This window comes from Equus caballus, chromosome 2 (genome assembly GCF_041296265.1).
Source record: "Equus caballus isolate H_3958 breed thoroughbred chromosome 2, TB-T2T, whole genome shotgun sequence".
NCBI classification, from domain to species: domain Eukaryota; kingdom Metazoa; phylum Chordata; class Mammalia; order Perissodactyla; family Equidae; genus Equus; species Equus caballus.
In genome coordinates, this window is record NC_091685.1 from 64,349,145 (window position 1) to 64,370,241 (window position 21,097).

Here is a 21,097-nt window from a genome sequence, read left to right on the forward strand (position 1 = left end):
ACAGGGAGGCAGCCAAGCCACAGGCTCATCATGACCTTGGACCCAACTTAATTTCCTTTCCTAGGCCAGCCTTCCTTTCAGAAGGATTAGCCTTGGCTCCATCTGTGAGGCAGGGAGGTGGATTATTACTTAATCCCATACTCCTCTCACCTCTTGGGAAAACAGGGTCTCTCAGATGACTTTGGGTGGCCAACTTGGGTGTGCATTTACTCAGCTTCCATTTTCTCCACTTCCCAGAGATGGCATCTTCCTGATTGCCCCACTCCAGTTCCTCACAAGTGACCTCTTTTGTGGGCCATAAAAGAGTTCAAGCAGAGCCTGGATGATTCTTTATTGGGGTGTTTAGAGCCCTTACCAACAGTGGTGGCTGCAGTTGTTGAATATCGAGAAGAAAGGGATAGTCTGCTCTAGCTGCTGGTTTTGGTGGGAGCAGAGACCGGAGTGCAGAAGTCAAGGACCATGGGTTAGCTGGTGAGGAGCTGCAGACCAGAACGGATTCCACCTTCTCTTCCAACAAGCTTGGCTGGAACGGAAAGGAGATAGGGCGATTGTTAAGTTCAAAAGGGATACAGTTTTTAAAGAAGGGAGAGACTATAAAATGTGTATATTCTGATGGGGGAAGATATGGGAGGATGGTGGAGAAAATAAATCCGTTTAAATTTGCACTGTTTTTTGTCATTTTACATTGTGGATTATTATTTTACTTCTTGACTACCTGTCCCCTTTTGTTTTTTAATTTATTGTTATTTCTTGGTCTGTGTGCCTTTCTTGCTCCCTCCTTCCCTCTATCCCTCCTTCTCTCATTCTCCCTGCCCCCCCTTCCTCTTCTCTTCTCCCCTCTTTTGAGATTTCTGACAAGTTGTCTATTAATGAGTTTCTTACAATCCTGTCCTTTTGGATATCATCAGTACCACATGGGATCTGGGTTATGTCACTTCTTGTCTTTTTAGGAAGAGACTCGTGTTGTCCATTAGTCCCATTCATCCATCCTCAGCTATATGTTAATCTTTCCAAATTATCTTTAAATTCTTACTGTATGATTTCTATGTGTCGAGGCATATCTCAGGGCATTCTGTGTGTTAGTACTGATTTTTTCATTTTCATGCCTAATTCTCTGAAGGTTTTGGGATATAACCCATCCAATTTCTGTCAAGAACAGTAGCATAGGAAATGAAATACGCAAAATAGCTTTTTTGATTTAGAACTGATGCAAAGCCAATGTGAGAAAATTTACTGTTTCCCAATAAGTATATTGTAACTGTTTTTTGGAGGGTGAGAGTTGAGTGCAATGGAGATGTCTGCAGTTTTGAAACTTCCTTCTTGTTCCTCCCCTCCCTCTCCTTACTCTTCTCCTCCCATCCGTCCTTCCTCCTTCTCATTCCTCCTCATCCTCCTTTTCCTTCCCCTCCTTCTCCTCCCCCTCCTTCTCCTCCCCCTCTCCTCAGACAATTTGATATCGAGTGTAATAAGCCATATTGGAGACAAGAATGGAAGCTGACAAAGGAGAGAGTATGTGCTTGGGCAGTTTGTGTGGGCAGATGCTTACCTACAGACCTGGTACCCTGTGCGATAGAGATGGGGGTGGGTGCTGTATGCTCACCCGGGATGGTCTGCCCTGCACCCTTGTCTAGGAGCTACTTCAGCCACCTTCACACGCCTCCTGCAAGACTAGATTGTCTACCGTGATTCTGCCCCGGTACTGTTCATTACCTGGGGTGGGATCTGACCCTCCTGGGCCGAGTCTTCCTCCTATGGCTTGATGCCTCCTCTCTAGAGACCGGAGCTGTAAACTGTATGATGCTGGAGCTGACAGGATCCACAGTTGCTCTCGAATTGCTCTTCTCTGGAAAAGGTCTGTTTTCTCTAGGAGAGGAGAACTGCATGCCCAAGGAGGCAGAAATGCAGAATCTTGGCTGCATTGAGGTTCTCACTGCTTCTGAGATCTAAGGGCCTTCCTGCCCTTCCTACAATTCACTGCTTAACGTTTCCTTGGAATCCTTGAAAGAAAACCCCACGTTCTCCATCTCTCTTTTTGTTTCAGCCAGTTCAACTTGGATTTTTATCACTTGTAAAGGAACTAATATAGTTGCCTTCCTTACCCTTAACTCGAGATTTGGCTTTTATGGAAAACAAATGAGAATCAAGCCAGTGGTTTCTAGCTAGCTTTTCACGAGACCCACATTAGAAGGCTAATAAGATAGGGCTACAGGCAGGCAAGGCATTTACATTGTTCTGGTTTTCACAGTCGTTTTCAGAGGTCCTGCCACTGGTGGGGATTCCTGCCCACTAGTGTCCCTGTGCAGCCCACCCTGAGACAGTGCCCATGGAGGCTGGAGGTTTGCTTCTCCCCGGCCTTGCCCACAGACTGAGCATTTCCCTCCAGGCACGGGACACATACACAGTAGGTTGCAAGAACCAGGTGAGTGGTAGAACCTGGCTCAGCAATATGATCCAGTATTTATGTTTTTTCTAGAAAAATAAAGCTGCCTGTTAAAGTAGCATCACCAATTATAGCATTCCTCACCAGAAGTGATAACATTTACAGATATGCAAACTTCTGGTATAAACTAACAGCTTGGTTGGTAAGCCCAACTATTATCAAGTATTGTACCATAAAAACTTGGCCTTTTTTTTTTTCCTACTTAAAGGAAAACTTTTACTAGTCTTGCATATTTGGCATTTCAGAAGTTAATAATCATAGGGTTCGTGGCTTATGCAATGACCCCTATAAGCCAGTTTTCTCCTAGGGCTAGTCTTGTTCTGCTCACCAAAACCAAGGTGAGAAGCCTCTGTGGCCCCATGGAATGACCCCTGTGGGTGGGCTCACAAGGTCTGGGCTTTGACAGTGCTACTAATTTGCTGTGCACCTTTATGTAATTTACTTACCTTCTCTGGCCTCCCTTTGGCTTATCTATAAAAAGTGCTTGAAAGCAAAGTTCCTGGAGGTTCTTTTTCCATTATGCAATGATTTTAAGTGCTTTCTTTGTATTATGCTTAATGCTTCCTCTATTCCCTTCGGATTTAATCTCCTTTCCTGTGAAGCTTACTAACTCTGGCCGTAAGCCCTGCATCTTTCCTGCATGGTTGCACTTGTTTTGTTTCTGTTCTTTTTTCCCCTTGAGGGAAACTTAGAGGAAGAGAAAGAAAATGGAGGCATGCAACATGGCTGCAAATCCAGTCACGACTTTTCCTGATGGGCTCTGTCTCAGTCTGGAGGAAGTTACTTTGGCAACTGTGCATCTATCTCTGCCTCTGAACTAACTTTATCCTTCCTTATTTTTATTTCATTTGATAGGATGGCTTCCTTCAGACTATTTTTCTTAAATCTGGCTTTCTTCTTGAAATTTCTTAGAGACCAAGGTTTTTTTCTATATCTGAATATTTGAAAGTACAGTTGAAGCAAACCCCCAGGAAGTTTAGAAGTAGAACCACGTTGTAGGTTCATCAGTGAGCAAAAGTTCTTTCCACATGGACAACACTGGACCTTGTTCTTTGTAGACTATTGGTTCTGTACCTGCCTACAACTCTGTCTCCTAAATGTGAAATTTGTCTACAGCTTTTCCTTCCAAAGACTGTCTCCCCCAATCACTGTGTGCCAGGTCTTCCACAGTGGCCGTGGAGCAAGCCGTAGTCCTGTGAAGTGTCAGTCTAGAAAGAGAAGTAGCTAATGGAATGCAGAGGCAGGTTGAGGTTGGGTGCTTGGGCAATGCTTGGGCGAAATGTCACAACACAGATTGACGCAAAGGTAGTGCTGGGGCAGGAGAGGCCAGACACCAGGTCAACACAGCAGGAGCTGGCAGACCCAGGTAGGGCTGCGTACAAGATCTAGTCTGAGGGCAATCCTATATCACCATCAGGAAGGTGTTGATCAGGAGGTATCATATGAGGACTAGCGCAAAACATGGCCAGTCTGGATGAGGCCATGTGGAGGGGTCCTCCTCTGAAGGTCTGGCTCCACTTTGGTGGTCTGAACCTGGCATAGCTAACTGTAACCCACTTGCCATGTGGGGCTTCCTGCTCTTGGCTCAAACCCCAGTTCCAAACCAGGGACATCCAAAGTCATCCTTAAGATTTTTCTAAATACTTCAGTGCATGTGTGTGTATGGGATGCTTATGTTCTCTTGCGTACCTCTGCCTCTAGGCTCCTGCATCCCCAGGCACTATCTCTTTTTCACATTGAGTTGACCCCTTTAGCATTATATATACCCAAACCCCATATAACAGAGGTGAGAATGTCCTAGAGTTTACTGGAGATTGGGGCAGGAGTGATGGAAGAGAGGCTGACTGCATCTGGCCCAGCAAGGAGGTGAAAATCCTACCTCAAACATTCCTGCTCCCACGTGCCTGGCCAGCCCTCCATTCATGGTTTCTCCCTGGCCCTTCCCCACACAGAGCCCTTCCCAAGGGCAGACGTGCACCTCTCAGTTCTGCTCACCTACCGCCTCTCAGTCCTCATTTCTGTCAGCTTCCTCCTGAGAAAATCTACGTCTTCTTTTCTCACACAGAACGGATCTAGCACTTCTTTTTGTTGTGGGTTCTAGCTAATATCCATGCTCTAAAGGCCTCACCGTCTATTTCAAAAACCTTATCCAGTTGTTTTCTCAGAGACGATGGACTTTTCCTATGTGGACCTGGGATTGAATTTTGTAATACTGGCGCTTGAACTGGATGCCAAGCTAAGTAGGAGAGAGAATGGGGAGAGGGGATGGGGATGAGTGACTGTTGCATTTGGAGTGCCCTTCTTTGCACTAAGAGGTACTTGTGAACCCCCTTAGTCTTGTCACATGTATATGTTTTCCCAGCCCCTCCCCTCACCTCCCCCAACTCTGCAGTAATGTCTTTGCAGGCAAGAACTGTTTCTGCTTCATTGTCTTATCCCTGGAGCACCTACCAAGGTACCTTGCACATACTAGGTCTTCAGTACATTTTTAGTAAACAAATAGATGTGCTCAGTATGGTGCAGATAGATGACTGAAAAAGTTAATCACCTCTGCACTTAAGGAGTTTATAGTTTGTTCAGGAAGACGAAAATAACATAGATGAGAATAATTAAGCCAGGAACCTTGTGGCCCTGACAAAGGGGTGAATTTATCAAGAATTTGGAAATACTTAACCATGTTTATATTCTTTGTTGTGTATGTAGTGTTTGAAAGAATTTGGACTCCTATTCAACTTATCACTAATTCACATACATTTTTCCCATATTGAAGACAAAAATGTAAAGGCATATTTCCAGGGATTTCTAAAGGGCACCAAAGATTATGAATTTCATTTTAGTATCAGCAGATGACAATCTAATTTTGATAAGTTATTTTGAGCTTAGTACATCTAAAACTCAGGTTAGTTTTGTTTTCTGGCTACTTATTTCTGATGGGGAGACATTTCCATGGAGATATTAGGATAAAATATTGTTTTTGGAAATGTGACACATTGCCTTGTGTTTTTAAAATCTCTTGGGTATTTTAAGGGAAATTTAATCCATCTGATTTTGATCTAAATATAATTTACTCACAATAATGGAGAAATATTTGATATCCAGAGAAATCTGTTGATGCTCTTAGAGCTTTTCTCCTGGGAAATAAGAAATCACGCTTTTCCAAGTATAAATCACAAACTTACAATGTCTAATTTTTCTGCTTATTTAACAAAGCCTGAGTTAAGCGTCAAATTGGATAGTCCAGGTCAGTTGTTTTTGTTTTTAATGTTTTCAGTCGTTCTTTTAAATTCATGCATAGGAAATTTTCTTCAAAGAGGTTTTCTTTTTTTCTTATTCTGACAGTTTTATCTGCTATCTTGTTTTTTTTTTTCAAACAAGGATTTTGGAAGATTTGAGGTAATAAAACACTTTTGATGTGTGTGGATTAACGGTGTCTCTACTCAAGCTGTTTCAGACTGTCAGCAGCTTGAAATGGCATTTGAATGTATTTCTTAATTTTAATTTTAAAGCACTTTCTCTGAGAATGAGATACCAGGCCTAAGTGGATATTTTGAATTTAAGAGAAGTGGTTTAGGCCAAAGTACAGCCAAATTTTGTACTCTTGAAAGACCTGACCTGAAATCCATTTACAAATGAAAAAAGAGATCATGACTGCATTTTGGAAATGAAATGTGAGAGGACTTGGGCACTGTCAGATTGTCAGAGGGTCTTGGGTGGCTACCCAGGGATCAAGGGGCAGGGCCTGGTGTTTGAGCCGCCTGGCTGCTTTTACATGCTGCTCCTTTAGCATCTCTGACTTCTCTTGGGGCTCATCCCAACTTCCAGGATAGACTTCTTCTGGCCCTCTGAGGATGGTGGCGTTCTCAGCCCTTCTCTTCCCTGGGTAGCCTTTGCCTCTGACTTGGGCCTTGGCCTTGTTCCTTCAGGTTCCCCTGCTCCACCAGAAGCCACCCTGTGGAAGACTGGGCGGGGGCCCAGCTCTTGCTCCACAGCCCTCTGCTGCCCTCTGCTGCCCACAGGAAATGGCAATTAACCCTCCGGTCCCAGCTGGCCCATGGGATCTGATGCCTGGGTCATTGCACTAGTCTTCTGGCCGCTCCTTCCTTTAGTCAGCAGACAAATCATAGCCAGATAAATCTCTCTGAAATATCATTTCATGTGAGGATCAGCTCAACTGCAGTGGTTATGTGCCAGACTGGAGACAGACTGCCTAGGTTCAGTTCCAGCTCTGCCATTTATTAACTGTATGACCTTGGGCAAGTTGTATGACCTTGGGCAAGTTAGTTAAACTCTGTGTGCCTCAGTTTCCTAGCCTCAAAAATGGGTTTATAATACCCTTATGAGGTAGGCATTATTATTATGAGGATTAAATGAAATAAAATGGGAAGTGTTTAGATTGTGTCTGACACATAGTAAGTACTAAATGAATATTAGTTAATGTTATACTCATCACCCTGCTTTTCTAGGATTTACTGTACATGAGCATTTCCCAAAAGGTGGGACTCCTAATACAAGATGATATTAGATGGTTCAGGGTGTGGCATTAAATAACGTGGACCACAGTGAGAAAGCTATTCATTTTTTCAGTTATCTTTCAGCTCTTCTGATTATATCAGGATGAAAGTGTCAGTTTGGTGCTAGAGAGTTTTAACCCTTCTCTAACACTTGTTACTCTCTCTTTTTAATAGAGATAGGCCTCACGCTTAGAGACAGCTACAGGCTTTGACAATTTAATAATAGCCATTTTTATAGTGTTTTCTACTTCTGGCAAATGATGCTGGTCTTTATTTTATAGTTGCATTATAAAGTTTCCTTGAAAAAGTAATCTAGGTTAAAACAGAAGTGAGTTTAGAGTGTTAAGTAAATAAACAAATCATCCTAGAATTTCAAGTATGGCAAAAATTGTGAAGATGGTACTCAGATGCCTGAGGTTTGGTGAAACCCCAGAGACAGCACGTGCTTGGGGCCTTCGTTTTGGTCCTCAGCTGGCTTGCGACCCTTTCTGCTCTCCTTGTGGGCCTCTCTGGACGCCAGACTGCCCCACTGATTGCTGACATGTCTTGAGCATTCCTGCCTTTGGATTTTTTTTCTCAAGAATGTCCTCCAGGTTCCACTTTTCTGGTTTTCATTCATCTTTCAAGGCCCCATTTAAAACTAGCATCCTCTGTACGACCTCCCTGAACACCTTGCTCCAATCTTCTCTCCTTCCTCCAGACTGTACCACTTTCATTGCCTCTTCCGTTTATTTGGCTGTCATTTTTTGGTATATGATGTTGATTATTTCCATGTATATGTCCTATTTCTACAACTAGAAGAAAAGGACTAGAATCTCTTTAGGATGGGAAGAATACCTTAGTCATCTCAATAATCCCTTTAGGGCCTAATACATTGCCTTGGATGCAGTAAATGTTGCTAAATACTTAGTTGTTGTCTGCCTGTAGTGAGGTATCATTTCTGTACCATAAAATTCACCTATTCTGAGTGTCCAGCTTTATGATTTTTAATAAATGTATACAGTTGGGAAACATCAACACAGTCCAGTCTGAAACACTTTCATCAGCCTCCAAAGTTGTCTCCTGCCCATTTGCAGTCAATCCCCTCTCCTACCCTAGCACCAGGCAACAATTGGTCTGCTTTCTGTCTCTATAGTTTTCTCTTTTTAAAAGTATTTCATAGAAATGGAATCACACAATGTGTAGTCTTTTCTGTTTGACTTCTTTCAGTTAGCATGATGTTTCTGAGGTTCATCTATGTTGTTGCATGTGTTAGTAACTTGTGCCTTTTTATTGTGTAGTAACAATGGACAGACCACATTTTGTTTATCCACTCACCATGTGGTGGACTTCTGGATTGTTTTCAGTTTTTGGCTGTTAATTCTTCAGTGAATGTCCATGTGCAGGTCTTTGTATGGACATATGTTTTCTGATGGGTGGACTTAGGGGTGAAAATTGCTGGTTCCTATGGTAAACATAAGTTGAACTTTGAAGAAACTGATAAACTACCATTTTACATTCCCACCAGCAATGCATGAGGGTTCCACTTTCCAACGTTCTCACCAACACCTGGTATTATCCATCTTTTTCTTTTAGCCTTTCTAGGGGGTGATGAGGGATGAGTCAAGAATGACTCTTGAGTTTTTGGGTTCAGCAATTGAGTGTTTGGTGCTACTATTTAATGGAGGCTGAAAGAGGAATGAACTTATTTAAGAAAAATCAAGAGTTCTGGTTTGGCCAAGTTGAGTTTGAGGTGCCTATTAACCATTCAGAGGGACCATTCAGTAGGTAGTGGCATGTATGAGGCCTCCTATGTTCATTCCATTTTCCTGAATTCATTAAATAATGGAACTTGGAATAGTTGCTTCAATTTTCCATACTGTAGATATGTGTCTGATGGTCTGGAAAAGTCATAGAACTTCTTCTGATGTCAGTTTCCTCATCTATAGAGTAAAATAACACCTATCTTCCTCCAAAAGTTGGGTGAGGAGTGAATGAATTAAGGAATGTGAAGGTGATTATTATCATGGTTATTATTATTAGTGCATGAGTACCTTTTTTTTATTTCACTTTTGTGTTCATTGTGGCTTCTAACCCCACATTTTGTACATAAGCAGGTGCTCAGTAAATACTGACTTAGTAAATCAATGACTGCAGATAATGACTAAGTGTGTAATGGTGGAGAATGAAGAGAGAAGAGAAAGAGGAGAGGGAGAGAAACAGAGAGGAGATGGGGGAGAGAGAGCACGGTTGTAATTTGGATTGACCTTAGGAAGATTGGCCATCACAATTCCATGTTCAGGCTCTGTGGAAAGGCAATTTATCTTTTATGACACCGGGAAGGAACATGGAAGAGTTAGGATTTGGGGAGATATTTAAATAATAACACATCACCTAAAGTGTGGTATTTTCTAAGTGTCTTTTCTTCATACTAGACATTAAGCTTCCTGAGGGCTGGGGTGATTTCTGGTGTGCCTTTGGATTTCCCAGATCCTTAGCTTACTGCTTTAAGCATGATATGAACACAACAAATATGTGTAAAATGAGTGAATACACTTTTTAAACTTCTCTCTTTATTCTAACTGAAGTGACATGGATTTGACTTTTGATTGGTTGGTAGATGACTCTTGAGCAGGTTGTTTCCTTCCTGTTCCTAGGATGTAGTGCGCATGCTTCTATCCTAGCTGATGGGTGACCTGTAATTGTAATTGCTTGTTCACATACCTGCTCCATGGGTCCTCTATGTGAGAGGCTAAGAGGGCACGTGCCTGGCACATGGTGGTTGTTCAGATAATGCTTGAGAGCATTATTCCTGACTAGACAACTGTATTCAAGACTTAGTCAATAGCTGGGAAAGACCAGACCTGTGCTCTTTGGGGTTTCATATTTTAGATCTAAAAATCTAAATCTAGGGAAGGAAAGAAAGTAGGGAAATGGTCCAATAATTCTGTTTTCCTCCATTTTTTATCTTGTGGACAAGGTAGATATATTCTTGATATGGTTAGGGAGTAGCTCCCCATTGCTTTCTTAAATCTCAGACGACAACATTAGCTCATGTTGTAAGTATCCTGAGAGGGCCACAACCTCAAAAGTTCTTGTTAGCTTAGCTCATTAGGGAGAGTTTTCCTAGATTGGCTTAAAACCAAAGGATCTTAAACTTTCCTTTTTAGAAAGACTTTTTTGTCAAACAAAATCTTGTGTGAACCCCATACATATAAATCATAAAAACAGAGCTACTCTGGTTGATACGGGGGTGTTGTCCTAGAAACTTGCCTGCTTCTCCTTTCTTTGTCCTCTTTTAAGGCCCTGCAGCATCTGGGGGACTCCAGGGCTCCTGGCAAAAAAGTATGAAAAACCTCTTGTTTCTTCTGCTACCCTCAGTAGACTTCTGCTAAGTCTGTAGAGAGACTTAACCATGTTCACCTCTGCAACCACTAAGTTATAGGCTCTATAAAACTTCTAAGAACCAGTCTCTTCTGATTGTACTTTCTATCTGAGAGCTTGAATCAAAAGAAGCTTTTGAGGCCCCCAGTAAATCAAATAAGCAGTATACACTGGAAGGAAAATGCCCATATTTGTGAATTTACGGTTGTGAATTTACAGTCCCATGGTCAGTATCCTGTGTGGGCACAGAGTACTGTCCTGTCCAAGTGGGTGGCTGGGGGAGGTAACCACAAGGAGGTGGAGAGGCAGGGATGCAGGGCTGAGTCAGATCATAGGTTAGCACTGAGAAGGCCTCGGTAAGCCTGCTGAGACGGGTGCGTGTGAAGAGCGAGGCCAGTTGTGGGAAGAGAAGATTTGCTAATGTATACAGGAGGCTGGCTGTCAAAATTTGAATTCACTAGGGCCTGGCAGTTAGGGAGGGAAGACAGAGTGACTGGGTGCTTCAAGGAGGGCCTGGAAGTCCAGGAGAGCAGGAACTATCTGAAGAGTCAGAACCAGGAGAGGGGAAGAAGGGAGTGGTGTTTGCATGGAACCAGGAATGCTGGAGTTGGCTGGGATAGAACCAAGAAGTCAAAGCAGAGTAAGGCACTAGAATGTGCTGGGTTGATTCATGTGGGCCAGGTTTTAGCTAATGTATAGTATTTTTTCCTCTATGGAAGAGGCTAAAAGAGCTTTTGTGGGTTTACCTTGGGGTGTAATCATTTATGACACTCAAAAATACTAGAGAGATGATTGTAACTTTATAAAAAATTGAGATATAATTCACATACCATAAAATCCACCATTTTATAGTATACAATCCGGTGGTTTGCAGTATATTTACTAGCTTGTGCAACCATCACCCCTAATTCCAGAACATTTTCATTGCTCCAAAAGTAAACCCCATACCCATTAGCAGCCACTCCCCATTCTTCTCTCTGTCTAGTCCCTGGCAACCACTAGCCTTGTGTCTATGGATTTCCCTATTCTAGACCTTTCATATAAATAGAATCGTACAATATGTGGACTTTTGTGTCTGGCTTCTTTCACTTAGCATAATTTTTTCAATGGTTCATCCATATTATAGCATGTATCAGTGCTTCATTCCTTTTTGTTGCCAAATAATATTCCATTGAATGGATAGTACACATTTTGTTTACCTATTCAACAGTTGACGGACATTTGGATTATTTTCACTTTTTGGCTATTATGAATGATGCTGCTGTGAACATTTGTGTATAAGGTTTTGCATGGACATGTGTTTTGATCCACTCTGACACTGTCTGTCTTTGAATTGGTGCATGTAGACCACTGACATTCAAAGTGATTATTGATTTAGTTGGATAAATATCTACCATATTTGTTACTGTTCTTTTTTTTGTTGCCCTTGTTTTGTGTTTCTATTTTCGTCTTCCACTTTTTTTCTGCCTTTTGTTGTTTTAATTGAGCATTTTATATGATTCCATCTTCTCTCCTTTCTTAGTATATCAGTTATGTTTTTTTTAAAGTTGTTTTAGTGATTGCCCTAGAGTTTTCAATATTCATTTACAACTAATCCAAATACACTTTCCAATAACACCATACTACTTCACAAGTAGTGTAAGTACCTTATAATAACAAATAATCCTAATTTTTCCCTTCTGTCCCTTGTATCTTTACTGTCATTCAATTATTTATATGTAAGCATGCGTAAGCATATATATATACACACATAAGTGTATATAATCGAGTACATTGTTGCTATTATTTTGAACAAATTGTTCTCTCTTATACACTTAAAAATAAGAAAAATAAAAGTTTTTATTTACTTTCCTTATTTCTGCTTCACAGATCTTCCCTTCTTTATGTAGATCCAAGTTTCTAATCATGAAAGGGTGTTGGATTTTGTCAAATGCTTTTTCTCTGTCTATTGAGATGATCAAGTGGTTTCTGTCCTTTATTCTATTAATATGGTCTGTTACATTGATTGATTTTTCTTTGTTGAATCAACCTTGTGTTCCTGGGATAAATCTCACTTGATCATGGTTTATAATCCTTTTTATATGTTGCTAGATTCAGCTTGCTAATATTTTGTTCAGAATTTTTGCATCTAAATTCATAAGGGATATAGGCCTGTAGTTTTCCTGCAGTATCTTTGTCTGATTTTCTTTATGGTTTTTCTATTCTCTATTTCATTTCTCTCTACTCTAGACTTTATTATTTCTTCATTGGTTATTTAGGAGCGTTGTTTAATTTCCATATATCTGTGATTTTCCCAATCTTTTTTTCCTGTGATTCATTTCTCCTTTTATTCCTTTGTGGTTGGAGAAATGCTTTGTATGATGTCAATTCTTTTAAATTTATTGAGGCTTGTTTTATGTCCTAACATATTGTTTGTCCTGGAGAATATTCCATGTGCGCTTGAGAAGAATGCGCATTCTGCTGTTCCTGAGTGGAGAATGCTATAGACGTCTGTTAGGTCCAGTTGTTTTATGGTGTTGTTCAAGTCTTCTCTTTCCTTGCTGAACTTCTGTGTAATTGTTCTGTCCATTATTGAAAGTGGAATGTTGATGTCTGCAACTATTATTACAGAATTGTCTATTTGTTGAATTGTCTTATTTCTTCCCTCAGCTATTTTTTTTTTCTTTATGTATTTTGGGCCTCTTTTGTTATGTGTATGTATGTTTATAATGGTTGTATCTTCTTGATGAATTGACTTTTTTATCATTATAAAATGTTCTTATTTGTCTCTAGTGACAATATTTTCTTAGTCTATTTTGTCTACATTAGTATAACCACTCTAGCTTTCTTTTGTTTGCTGTTTGCATACTATATATATATTTTTTATCCTTTTACTTTCAACCTGTTTGTATGTTTGAATCTAAACTGTGTCTCTTATAGGCAGCATATAGTTGGATCATTTATTTTTATCCGTTCTGCCAATCTCTGTCTTTTAATTGGAGTCTGTAGTTCATTTAAGTTTAATGTAAATACTGATGAGGTTGGATTTACTTCTACCGTTTTGCTGTTTTCTATATGTCTTTGTCTTTTTTATTCCTCTGTTCTTCATTACTGCCTTCTTTTGTGTTAAGTAAATATTTTTCTATTAATTCCCTTGTTTTCTTAGTGATTACTTTGGGGATTACAGTTAACATCTTAATTTATAACAGTCAAATTCAGATTATTCCAACTTAATTTCAATAGTATACAAAAAAATTGCTCCTATGTAGTTCTGTTCTATCCCTCTTTTATTCTGTTGTCAAAAATTACACTTCATACATTGTGTGCCTGTCAGCATAGATTTATAATTATTGCTTTATGCTATCATCTTTCAAATCAGATAGAAGAAAGAGTTACAGACAAAATATATTGATACTGTCTTTAATATTTACTTCTGTAATTGCCTTTACTTGTGCTCTTTATTTCTTCATGTGGATTCGAGTTACTGTCTAGTTTCCTTTCATTTCAGCCTGAAGGAAAATTCCTTTAGTATTTCTTACAGGGAGGTCCACTAGCAATAAACTCTCTGTTTTTGTTTATCTGGGAATGTCTTAACGTCTCCCAGATCTTTGAAGGAGATTTTGGTGATACACAATTCTTGATGGATGATGTTTTTTCTTTCAGCACTTTGAATGTGTCATCCCACTGCCTTCTGGCCTCCATGGTTTCCAGTGAGCAGTCAGATGTTAATCTTATCCAGGCTCCCTTGTACATGAGGAGTGGCTTGTTGCTGCTTTCAAGATTCCTTGTCTGTAGTTTACAACAGTTTGATTATAAATTCCCACTGCACTGTCATCCTGCCCATGTTTCACATCTCTGTTTGAAAGGATAGCATGGACACCTTTGTTAGTGCTTTAATTCAATCCTTATGATTTCTCTGTAGCATTTCTCTGCTCTGTCAAGTGTATGATTTAGTAATGTGTCGTTTTGTTTTTCATTATCATATTTCATAGTTTTATAGAACTTGAGAGTGATATTCATGTGCTCCGTCCCCATAATTCATTCACCTAATAGATTTGCTGAGCACCCGCATGTGAAAGGCTCAAGACTTTCAGTTTCGTTAGGTAGAAGACACACGTCCTGCCTGTGAGGATGGCACGTTTGGTTGGTAGAGGACACATACTCAACAAATTACTCTACAATTAAAATGGAGGTATAATGAGTATAAACAGAGTATTTTGGGAGCACAGAGGAGGAATCACTGATTTTTATATTTGATATTAGAGCAAACTGAGGATTATGTAGATTAAGCATTTTGAGACATTGAGGATACATAAATTATAAAGACAGAGCCAAGGATTAGAACCTACTATTCTGGTTTTTTTCTATGAAACCATGGTGATCCTAGAGTGTGGCTATTCTGCGTTTTCAAGCAACAAAGGTAAAAATGATTTAGTAAACAACATGGCAGAAAATGATTTGGCAGAAGTTGATGCTGTTCATGCCATAATTTGGGTACTGTACCACCGTCTCCTGTTTTCAAATGTATTAATTGGTTAGCAGAGGATGGGTAGATGTGTGAAGCTCAGACCAGCTATTTTGCTTCAAAAGATGTGCCTGCTACACGTAAAAATAAACAGTATTTATTTGTACTTGTTAGAATGTACTATTATGAATTTAGTAAACAAGTGGCTATGTTGAAACTTGAGTTTCAAAATATGAAAAGATGCTTAATTTTACTAAATCCACCCTAAGTTTTTTCTTTCCCTTTTAATTGATATTTATGTTTTGAAAAGAATTATTTCGCCCTTTATCTTCAGTAAAATTTTGGATAGGTACACTTTATATTAGGATTTCCTTAAAAATAGGAATTGCTGATCAATGACAACTATGTTCTTTTCCCATAGGATAAAACATGACTTATTTGGGCATACGGTTTTAATTTTAATCTGCATGCCTCCTTTCCTATTCTCCCATGATTCTTTGCAGCAAGGCAAGGAAAAACAAGTCTTATAAAAAGAAATACAGTATGTGGTGCTTATTAAAGTTACATACATCTCTTCTCACAGGAGAATTTTGATTTACTGCAGGTTGTGCATATGTCGCATATGGACATTTCTAGAGAACAGATTCCTTATCGCTGAACACTGAATGGCTTCTAGTACTCCATTATTGCTCCGGGAACATGTTAGTAATAATTATGAAAGGTAGGATGCCATGAAATCTGTAAGGTGATTTGGCAGAAGTCGATGCTGTTGGTGCCAGGATTTGGGTACCGTACCACAGTTTCCTGTTTTCAGATGTATTAATTGATCCGCAAAGGACATCTTTTGGAGACAAGAATTCAGACAGACTGGCACAGGCTGGACCTCCGCCAAGACTGCTCGGAAGGTTGCCATACTGGGAGCAAAAGAGTGAGAGAGAGAAAGAGAGAGAGAGGGAGAGAGAGGCAGAGGGAGAGCTGAGGAAAGAAAAAAAGGCAAGACTTGGCACAGCTCAGTCAAATCAGCTTCTTTTGTCTGCTTTCTCGGCTTGAGCTTCAGGAAAGAAAACCGTCCTGGGGTACAGAAAAACTCAGAACTTTTTGGTTTTCAAACTTAGAAGGCTTTTTAAGTCTCTTGGGCTATCTGAAAGTGTTGGTACATACAATGACGTTTAGTCACCAGTATTAAGGGAAATAAAAGCCGTTTTCAAAATGAAGCTTCCACAGTGTCCATGCATTTGGGAAATACTGTATTTGATTTTTTGCATGTATGATTATACCATGAGGGACAGGATTAATATAGAAGATGGAAAGGCAAACTTCTAATTAGAGAGAATATTAATTTTCTACAAAATAAAGTTTGTTCATCAATACAAACCTGCTTTCAAATCCAATCAGACATCCTTCGGAATGTGTTCAGAACGTAAGTTTTGAGATTTTATTTTATTTTTTTCCCATTTGTAGACATTCACTTTTCAAGGAGCCTTTCTAAGATTTTATGCAACCCAGCCAGGAAGTCAGAGTAAAAGTTGTTTTATCCATGTGTTTAAGAAAACGTTTTCTTAAAGCAACAGCTTTTATTTCTGCTGCTTCATGCTGTCCTAAACTACATCCCCCAGCAATGAGTGACAACACTGAAGACCAGAAAGGCAAGCTGAAGACACCAGACTTCGCATGAAGGGCAAACAAGAAATGTGAGCTTGGTCATTATTTTTGTGTGTGTCTTTGCTCTGAACCAGTTTTTGGAGGTGGGTGGGGAGGTGGGTGGGGAGGTGTCTATGTCTAAAAGATGTGTGCGATTAGGGAATTCTCATTGTGAGAAGGAGATGATAAAAGGTAATTTTTATGATGTTGGCAGAAATGGCTGGGAATGGTAGAGAAGAGAAATTTAAATCTTCTAGATAAGAAATAGTGAGCTGTGTTTGAAATACTTGGAGAAAAATTCCATTATTTGTAGTTGATTAGATTGTATAATTAAACGATTACTATAGCTTGGCTCTCTCAATGTTTTAAGTAGAAGGAAAATCTAGAAAGTTCATCGATTTTCTTTTCAATGCTACCCAGTATTTTACTTAGATATCTACTTTATATCTAATTTCTTAGCAATAAATACTTCCTATTAGGCCTGGCTATAGTTGGATTGTGATAATTCTGCTCTTAAAAATCAGCATTACTGTAGGAGAGGCTAGCTGTCAGGCACGTATTTTTGTGGAACCCCCTCATTGTCAGTTAAGTATTCTATTTCTAAAGAAGAGTTTGAGTTGTAGGATTAGGTTATGACTTCCTGCAATATATTTTCTTTGTATTTTATATACTTAAAGAATCTAGGAAAATCTTGTATGTTCATGTAAGTACTAATCATTTTGGGCAGGCTAAAAGGCTGCTTCAGGATCTCTGCTTTTGTTTTGAGTATGTAATCATGGATTTGTTAATCTCTTCACAAAATTTCTTTCTGTTTATAGTTTTATATCATTGCGTACCTTAAATAATCAGTTGTTTAAATGGTTTTTATGGTATTTTAATGACACGTCAGCACTTCTCAGAATGGCATTTAATATACAAATGTGATTTAAAAATATATGAAATCTAATACAGGTGTCTGTATAGTTAAGCTTAAGTATTTCCTTCAAGTTTTTCACTAATGAACATTTTGATCTTCAATAAAATGAAATCACTTAATGTTCATGTGGGTTGCCAAAATGACAACCTTTGTTTTATAAGCTTCTTTATACACCACCTCGCTGATACTCCTAAAATGGACGCCAAGAGATAAAAGACTTGCTGATAGGCACTGGGAAGGAGATGTTTGCGTGGCTCCAGTCTTCCTTTTTGAACTGATCACAGGATCATTCACGCCTACACTAAAACCCAACAATATATAAAACAAAGAGAAAGTTCAATAAATAAGTTTAAATTAGAGCTACATTTTAATACTGACCGTCTTATTACCGATTTATGTTTACTTTCATTTACTTCTTAAACATTTAATATAATCTCGTCATTTAGGTTTGCTGAATATATGACTATTTTAGTTTATTTAAGACTATTTTCACTTAAAGTTAAAGGAATTATTTGCTAGCTTGTTTTCTAATTTCTTTGTAGCGAATTCAGTAAGAGCAAACTTATCTTATATCCAGACTATTTTATGTCCAGTTATTTTCCAACAGTATAATAAAAAGTAAGTGAATTTAAAAACAAAGACGTTAGAACATACCTTAAGAAATATTAAATTTTTCGATACTAGTAAAGCTACATTTTATAGTGTTTAACTGTTAGACTTAAGATTTGATAATAAATATTAGCTGTTATACCCAATAAAGTTTCCTACCAATATATTGTCTCTGGCCTACTTGTTACTATCTTAAAATGAGAAAAGTCCCATATTAAGAAGCTCCTTGTTAACCGGCTGTAACAGACACTCCTTTGCACAGCCTTCTTTTAAAAGTATGTTTAGTAAGAAGTTGTGTTGATTACATTTTCGAACGCATACATTTAGGTTTACCATAATGCATTCTTCTTTACTTTTAGACCTTTTGTTTTACAAACACATTGCCATTTAGGTTATTAATTATTTCTATATTAGTATTAATGTTTCAAATCCTATGTTGAAGTGTATTAATACTAGTGCTATGATTGTACATGAACTCTATCTCAGCATATATTCGTTCTAGTTTGAATTATACACTATTTTGAAGTGGAATTATTACGACAGAAATGCATTCATGTTTAACTGCTACTTGATGCCTGTTATCAAGTCCTGTTTAGATGTACCTGGAAATACAAGCACATAATTCTATAAACTAACGCGAACCTCTCAGGGGGCCTTAGTTCAGCATTTTACAATTATTCATTCATTTATTCATTTATTGAACAAATGTTTATTGAGCACCCACCTAAACATGCTAATATTTCATCGACGAAGTTACTTTTGGTAACAGGGAAGAAAGCCACATACACGGTGGAAGAGGGGTAGGTTTAAAATGGAACTACAAAAGCTTAGATGGAAAAAAGCAGTGCTGCAGTGAGATTTATTTCACTGGATTAAAGTATGTTAACTTTTACTGCACAATATACATATTACAGAACGTTGTTATAAAAAATCAGGAGAGGTTGTAGTTCATATACCTGTCAGAATTTTGTTTTACCATTATTTGGATTTCTGCGTCCTATTGGGCAAAAAGCTCCAGTTGTTCAAGTCTTCTGATGGATGTGTGAGATAAACAATTCAGGTGTTGTGAGGAAGAAATTAAATAGGGGAAATTAAACCACTGCTCTCGTTCTAGCTTTTACGTATGTCAAAGTAGGTGTCGTTGAACCTTCGAAGATGTGGCTGCAATGTGAAAGACGGCGGTCTGTTATGAGGGATTTTTTTTTCTTTCCTTTGTTTTCTTTTGTGAGAAAGAGGAAGAAGAGGAGGCCAACCCCACATCCAGAAGCCAGCGTGGCCCTTCGAGAGTAAGCTTGCTAGGGGGCGGAATATTTTAAATGGACCAATCAGTTCACTTTCTGTATTCTCTAGGGTTTTGTTTTGATTTTTCCTTAGCTTTGTTCACTAACATAACGACTCATAGGCATAATACATCTCTTGACTCTAGAAATAAGTGAGCATTTGACTTAGTAGCCTAACTTTATTCCATGCGGTTGTTCTCTAATCTAAAAAGAAGGTGTAGGTTCATATTCTGAAAAGGAGAGAAAAGTCACAAGAGCCAGGGACGTGAGCTTGGAGGCTGTCGTGGCCAAGGCTTGTGTCAGGGCCGAAGGCCAATGGAATGGAGAGGAGAGGGGTTTCAGCCGCGGATATGCACTGCCGAAGTCACTCAGCAAACATTCCCGGAGGGTCTGCTCTGTGCCAGGCAGCGTACAAAGATATACGTTCTGCCCATGAGAAACGCATAGTCTGGTTGTGGGGAGGGGAAGGAGGAGAATAACCGATAAATGTGTGTTTCTTTACAGTTTACCGAATGCTTTCATCTGTTGTCTCATTTAATCCTGGCAAGAATGCCTAGCATGGAGACTGGGACATAATGGCCCTATAATAAGGATTCGCTGAAGGAACAGACCAAGTTGTAAACCAGATTATTATCTTCTTGAGTCTTATTTGATTAAGAGAATATTTTCCCTTGTGGTTGAGGAACAAAAAGCACTGTACTTGCTTTTATCTTGAGTCTGTGTTACTGGCTGTGGGTTTAGAGGGGATGGAAGGTAGGGCCACATTCTTTGTGACCAAGTTAGAATCCCCTGAGGTAGCCACTGGAGACAATATAAAGGGACTTGACTGGTATGCATTGGCTCTGACCACCATTCCCGCCCAGCTGGCCCTCTGTTGTCTTGCATTCTCCCTTTCATAGTTTCCCCACAGGATCTCAGAACTGTACCTTAGGACTTGGTGGTGTGGCCTAAGCATGGAGTAGACCAACTGATTTCTAACAAGTTTAAAGTTTTTCTTAGGAGCATGGGAAGAAATGTGGGGGTTGAGAGAGCGTGGTGAGGCAAAATTGTGGAGAGCTGAGGGTTCCGCTCCATAGCTGGCTTCAGTCCTGTCAGTAACTCCACTAGGAGAGTGAGGGTGGATATGGGGTCTTGGAGTTTGACTGGAATATCAGACACAACCACCATCAGGAGTGTGATAAGACGTGAAGAGCCGGTTGCTGAATCCAGTTCATGTTGAACAGCATCTTTCTAGGTCTTTCTGAAGGGATGTTTTGAGGCCCAGGTGAGAGAGGAGCAGAGTCAGGGTCATTGTATACAGTTGTGTCATCAGGCTTGTAGGGGGCTGCAATTCAGCCCCCACTTTCCTGCCTAAGCTCTCTGCCTTGGTCTGCTAGAGGAAGGGACAAAGTCGTCATAGGTGTGAGTGGTGGCCCTGGAGAGAGTGGGCGTGGGGGTGAATCCAGGCTTGGAATTGAAACACAGGAACGGAAGAAGGTCAGAGGGTCTGGGGCTGGGGAGGGCAGCATTCCAGTATTTGACTGTGGGGTCCAGGTGGGGTTAGGAGATGTTATCAGAAGAGTTCTGGAGAACATGGTAAAATAGGGAGAGATGAGTGTGTAGAAATTCCATTAAAGTGAAAGAAAAGGTCAGAGACTACCGAAGTTAGGGGTTTATTCTGAAACCCGACAGGTTGTAAAGGAGCACCAGCTGCAAGACTTGACTTAGCTTGGTCATTGGTTGTGCTAATGTTATTTTATTTCTCTAAAAGCAAGTGTAGGAAAGGAAAAGAGTTACTTGTTTCTGTTCCATGTTCCACAATGTTATAAGAATTAAAATTTTCTTTTCTGTTTTACAGTTAAGAATCTCTTGATCCTGTGTAATTAGAATACCCCTAATATATGGATCTTGAAG

At 39.5% G+C, this 21,097-nt stretch overlaps 1 protein-coding gene across 10 annotated transcripts in view; it reads left to right on the top strand.

Annotated features, from left to right (window-relative positions):
* Positions 1-21,097, top strand: part of MSRA (methionine sulfoxide reductase A) — a 384,931-nt gene that overhangs the window by 20,257 nt on the left and 343,577 nt on the right. The window contains exon 1 of one of the 10 annotated variants that reach the window (XM_023636245.2): positions 15,248-16,178. The exons of 8 other annotated variants lie outside the window; for them this stretch is intronic. In XM_023636245.2, coding sequence (XP_023492013.1) covers positions 16,166-16,178 — 13 coding nt within the window. In that variant the 5' untranslated portion in view covers positions 15,248-16,165. Of the gene's footprint in view, positions 1-15,247; positions 16,179-16,529; positions 16,592-21,097 lie in introns of those variants that run through there. One more of the 10 variants, XM_070256768.1, reaches the window with a different exon arrangement.